Source organism: Salvia splendens, chromosome 9 (genome assembly GCF_004379255.2).
Source record: "Salvia splendens isolate huo1 chromosome 9, SspV2, whole genome shotgun sequence".
In the NCBI taxonomy this organism is placed as follows: Eukaryota; Viridiplantae; Streptophyta; class Magnoliopsida; order Lamiales; family Lamiaceae; genus Salvia; species Salvia splendens.
Genome location: NC_056040.1, coordinates 4,745,944 through 4,751,626, shown reverse-complemented (window position 1 = coordinate 4,751,626; position 5,683 = coordinate 4,745,944). Strand labels below are relative to the sequence as shown.

At 32.8% G+C, this 5,683-nt stretch overlaps 1 protein-coding gene across 1 annotated transcript; it reads left to right on the top strand.

Moving 5' to 3' along the window:
- Positions 1-2,832: 2,832 nt before the first annotated feature.
- On the top strand, positions 2,833-3,907 carry LOC121749688 (putative germin-like protein 2-1). The gene is made up of 2 exons (XM_042144277.1): positions 2,833-2,993; positions 3,187-3,907. The coding sequence occupies exons 1-2, from the start codon at positions 2,870-2,872 to the stop codon at positions 3,750-3,752; spliced, it is 690 nt and encodes a 229-aa protein (XP_042000211.1). The 5' UTR covers positions 2,833-2,869; the 3' UTR covers positions 3,753-3,907.
- The last annotated feature ends 1,776 nt before the right edge of the window (positions 3,908-5,683 follow it).

Genomic DNA, 5,683 nt, shown 5'->3' with positions numbered 1-5,683 from the left:
ATTTTTATTTTTAATTACTAAAATACAAAAATATATTATATTAAACACTACAAATTTAAAAAAACAACCACATTACTTAATTAATAAAAAAATTACATCATACTTAGAAAAAAAATATTACTAAACTAAATTACTAAATTACTTAAAAAAAACTTTAAAAAAAACTGCATTGCTAAATTAATAAAAACCTAACTAGTCATCTAAGTTCAACCTCTGGCTCAGGTTCTTGATCATCCTCGCAGTCCTCCGTCGGGCATCCTGATCGGATTCGGTATGAAGGCTGTTTTGTGCTTCAAGTATAAACCTATACTCGCACACCTCGATCGCTGAGGCCACGAGCTGAGTAGATGGAAGAGGCGTAGCCTGCGGGGGAGCCGATCCAGACGCGGTCGTCTTCGCCTTCCCTTTGGCCTGGGCTTTGGCAGCCTTGGTGCCAATGGGACGTCTAAAAGTAGACGTAGGCGTGTCGGAACTCCCTTCCGGCTCAGCGTTCAGATCCACAGGAGATGGGTCGCTGCTCGTGTAACCGCCAGTGGCAGTTTTATTCGTCCGCTTCGCAGCTCAGGATCCTACCGGTATCTCTCCGTTGAACTTCGTCTTGTCCTTCAAGATCAGCCAAACATTGTACAACTAGAACCGCTTGTACTCCGAATGGTACTTGGTCATCGACTTCTGGAGGACATCCTCCATGCTCTCACCGCAAAATCGCAAAATCAGTTAATATCGGGCTCGGGCGCGGAGTTGCAATGGGTGCCCGATCAGGCGCCCGATGGGGACGACCGATCTTTCGGTCTTCTCTCTCGGGCGCCTAAAATAGATGCCCAACGACGCCCGAGCCCGATCTCGAGTGATCGGGCGTGAGATCGGGCATCCATTGTGGATGCTCTTTAACTCACTTAATACAATCTTTTTAATCTCCGTCGATTAACGGTTTTCAAGTGAATTATAAAGGTAAGTTATGCGAATTCTAATGAAATCTATATGGCATAATGCATGGTTTAATAAAGTATGTTGCAGTGATTTAATGTTCGAAGTACAATATATATAATACTAACTTTAAAAATATATGTTAATATTCGAATTGTAGATGTATACTTAATACAATTATCAGTTTTACAATTTTATCCGGTAATGCCGTATTAGTGTTTTGATAATAAACATGAAAAAATATAAATCTCCACCATCTAATTTTTTTATACACTATAATGGACAATCTTTGGCCTTAATTTTCATATAAGATTTGTTTTTCATTCAACTCTACCATATATATTTATGGATGGATTCAAATAATAAACGTTATTGAAAATGGCATGTGACATTAATGATTAGAAAAAATCTATGATATTATAAGAACGTATTGAGCCCTTTATCTACATTACACTACGACATTATTCAAATGCATTTATAGCATACTCAATTATTCAATAACTATAAAAGGATTGATTCCTTAATTTATCCTAACTATATAAAACAAATCTTATAATTGTGACCCATAGCGTAATTTAGGCTGATAATTATGTTAATCTAAAGACTCTAATTTGGTAATAAGAACTGATTTTAATTTGATCCGTACCCTATATATAACATTCCAAATTCATTTTACTCAATTTTTCTATATCTAACTTGTATTTATAAATTCAATTATCCAAACACTATACTCCATTATATATTAAAACATTTTGGCATCTGATAAGCTCTTTAAATCCACATATGTAAGCTGTTCAAACAATTTATAAGTCATTTAATAGCTTAGCTAAATACTCAGCTTTCTAGGAACACATATGTGTAGACAACAACAAATCGTGATACAATCCCAACTCTCACTTATCTTATATAGGAGAAGTAGATTAACATCGTCCTTTAATTGATCATTTAGCAATCGAAACATCTCGTGTCTATTTCGTTGCGTTAATTAGCTATGATTCTCTATTCTGTTTTTTGGTATTTCACCAGCCATGTGTTGCTTAATTTTTTTATTCCTCAATTTTAGTTTCTTTTGTGTTTCAGTTAGGTAGTTTATAAGTTCTGTAATTGTTAAATAATTGATCATTTAACAATCGAAACATCTCGTGCCTGTCTATTTCGTTGCGTTAATTAGCTGTGATTCTCTATTCTGTTTTTTGGTATTTCACCAATCAGGTGTTGCTTAATTTTTTTTATTCCTCAATTTTAATTTCTTTTGTGTTTCAGTTAGGTAGTTAGTTCTCTAATTGTTAAATAATGTTTATGTTACTCAATTCGATTGTTTGGTTCCATGTTCCTATTTCAATTTTTATTTTATTTTTTTCTTCAATAATATTTTATGCTTTTGTTTGATTGCTTAGCTGTTAAATACTAGTATTGTTTATTATTCTCAAATATAGTACATAAGTGGAGTACTTACTTTTTAGTAGCATTTAAGTTCACATGTTTGGCTAATAAATTATTATTAGAGTTGATTATTTCGTTTAATTGAGTTATCCATTTTTTTAACCTTTAAATTTTAGTGAAAATAAGGTTGGTACAGAAATATTGAGAGAGAAGATTCAAACTGACTTTAAATATCACAACATTATAGCTGCCTCGTAATATTTACAACATAGAAAAAATAGAATCTGCATGCATAGAAAGGTATGGCGATGTCACAGTTGCTATTTATTTTTGGCTACGGTGAAAATGAGATATTAACAGCCTTGACTTTTCATATTAAAGCTATTTTGCATAGGTAGTCAAGTGGTCGAGTCAATAGTTAAAAATAAATTAATTTAATAGTTGATGAGTAATTTAGACGACTACTCTTTTTGTCCTATAAAAAGAGGGTTTCTCATCACAATTCACAGCTACAACCAAACTGAAAGTGAGCAGCATACCTATCAGCTTAGTAATCAAAATGAAGATTGGTTTTACTTTTTCCGTCGTTGCTGCTCTGTTGTCGTGGGCTTCGATTGCATATGCAGCAGATCCGAACCCCCTTCAGGATTTCTGCGTTGCTCTTCCAGATAACAAGGCCGATGGTAATTCGATTTACTAAAATTTACATGAATAAGGGACAGTTTGGTAGGAAAGATAAATAAACCAATAAACAAAACATGATCAGAATACATATGTTTTGTTATTGCCCTCAAACCAATAGTATTATATGTTTTGTTATTGCCCTCAAACCAATAGTATTATAACTGTACGTACTAATAAATTGTTTGCATGTAGTTTTTGTGAATGGGAAGTTTTGCAAAGACCCCAACTTGGTGGTTGCGGAGGATTTCCTTTTCCAGGGTCTCAACATTCCCGGAAACACATCCAACCAGCTCGGATCGGCCGTGACCGCAGTCAACGTTAATCAGCTTCCAGGCCTCAACACGCTGGGTGTTTCCTTGGCTCGGCTCGACTTCGCCCCCTACGGGTTGAACCCACCCCACACTCACCCGCGTGCAACTGAAGCTTTCTTCTTGTTGGAAGGGGAACTCTACGTGGGGTTCGTTACTTCCAATCCCGCTAATGCTAACCAGAGGAACAAGCTCTTCACCAAGTACTTGAAAGCCGGTGATGTCTTCGTCTTCCCGCAAGGCCTCATCCACTTCCAGATCAACGTCGGCAAGACCAACGCTGTTGCTTTTGCTGGCTTCGGTAGCCAGAATCCGGGCGTCATTACCATTGCCAACGCAGTGTTTGGGTCGGACCCGAAGATCAACCCTGATGTGTTGGCCAAGGCCTTCCAAGTTGAGAAGAATATCATCGATTACCTCCAGGCTCAGTTCTGGCCCAACTCCAACTAAACACTCTAACTAAGATGGACATACATGTTTTGTGTGTTGTCTTTTTAATAAAATAAAACAGTCAGCTGATTGACTTGGAAAACTTTGTGTTTCCAAATTATATGTATCATGTGATTATAAATTTATAATGAAATATTGCTCCTTTACCTACTGTTTTTCCTGTTCTTTTTGGTCATGTTTATTTGTCAGGGTTTTGAATATTCTTTTTGTTAGTTATTAGAATTCTTACACATCTAAATATTTTATATAATTTTAATTATTTTATATTATTATTATTATTAGTTTACCTTAACCGTACGATTTAAACTTGGGTTATAAATGCATGATTAGTTTTAAATAATCTGATAATTGGGGATAGTTTAGCTTGTAACTATATTGAGTAGTTGTAGTTGTAGTTGGGATGGAACTTTCATAGCCAAAGCCCAATACTATTATTAACTACTCATTCTAGGAAACCATTTTTTCGCAGTGTGGCTTGGATAGGAAACGAGTACTACTTTTTAATATTACTTACAAAAAAAAAAATCAATGCATAAAATTTAGTGTGAATTCATAGGAAAAGCAAGTAAAGTCTTGTTTTGCGGATTTATTGATTTTGATACATAAAAAAAGCGAAGAGAAAAGGCCGTTTTCTATATTTACTTTATTATCTTACCATATTTTAAAGTATTATCAAATTAAACATGGATGGGGATCCAGTGCTGCACAATTTTGAACACCAACACCTGCTGTTTCTAATAAAACAATAAAATATATTTATTTTATTTTATTTATTTGATTTTTATATATATATACGTGAGTAACACCAGGCGCTTTGTATAGCAAAGGATCCCACCCATCAAACAGACACTTAGTATACTTTTTATCGACCAAATTATGTATCAATTTCGTACAAAAATTATTATTAAAATTTGTTCGGCCACAAATATTACTCCCTCTGTCCGTCAGCTACTATTTTCATATGTCTGTTAATAATGGTTTCATTTGCTTTTTACTAATTTTGGTAACGAACTTAACATTCCACTAATTTTATCTCATAAAAAATTTATAAATTTAATATGAAAGTAGAACCAATTTCTAATAATATTTATTATAATTCTTAAAATCAGACAAATCAAAATGGGGATCTTATTAGCCGTCCCTTATATTTAAATGGAAATAAGTGATAAATTTTGAGGGACGGGGGGAGTATTTTTTTGGCTGTAAAGAGTAGCAGGGGTACTATTTTCTTTCGAGTGAACTATTTAAATGGTCCCTAAACTATGCGTTTCGCACGCAAACGGTATCTAAACTTTAAAAATATCATGGGTAGTCCTTAAACTAAGGTGTAATCACATTTATGGTACTCTTTCACCATTCATCACAATTTTGCACCAAAAATGGCCCCCAAGTCTTGAAGGGCATTTTGGACTTTCATATCTAGGCACTAGATATGATATTTTCTCTATCTCTTTCTTGAGTATTAGATATATAATGTTTTCTTATAGTTTGAGTACCTAATATGAGAGTTTTCATTTCACTTTTTCAATCACTTTATGTCAGATCTTAAAACTTTTAGAAAGTACAAAATTAAAATAAAAAAAATACTACTATGAAACTCTTAAATAAATTGAATATAAAAATTAAAATTTTAAATATAATTTTAAAATAACTTGTAGCTAAATTTAATTTTGATTGTGATTCAATTATTTTTTAATGCTCAATAAAAATTTAAAATTTAAAATTTATTAAAAATTAAAAATTTATGGCTAATTAAAAAATTTTAATTTTTAATATTAAAAAATTTATCTAATCACAATCAAAATTAAATTTAGTTACAAATTATTTTGATAATTAAATTCATGATTTAAATTTTTATAATTAATATATTTAAGAATTTCATAGTTTTTTATTTTAATTTTTTACTTTGTAATAGTTCAGGGTCGTTTAGG

Coding starts and splice junctions, on each gene's coding strand:
- LOC121749688 (XM_042144277.1), top strand. CDS start 2,870: ATGAAGATTGGTTTTACTTTTTCCGTCGTTGCTGCTCTGTTGTCGTGG. Junction 2,994..3,186: donor TCCAGATAACAAGGCCGATG/GTAATTCGATTT, acceptor GTTTGCATGTAG/TTTTTGTGAATGGGAAGTTT.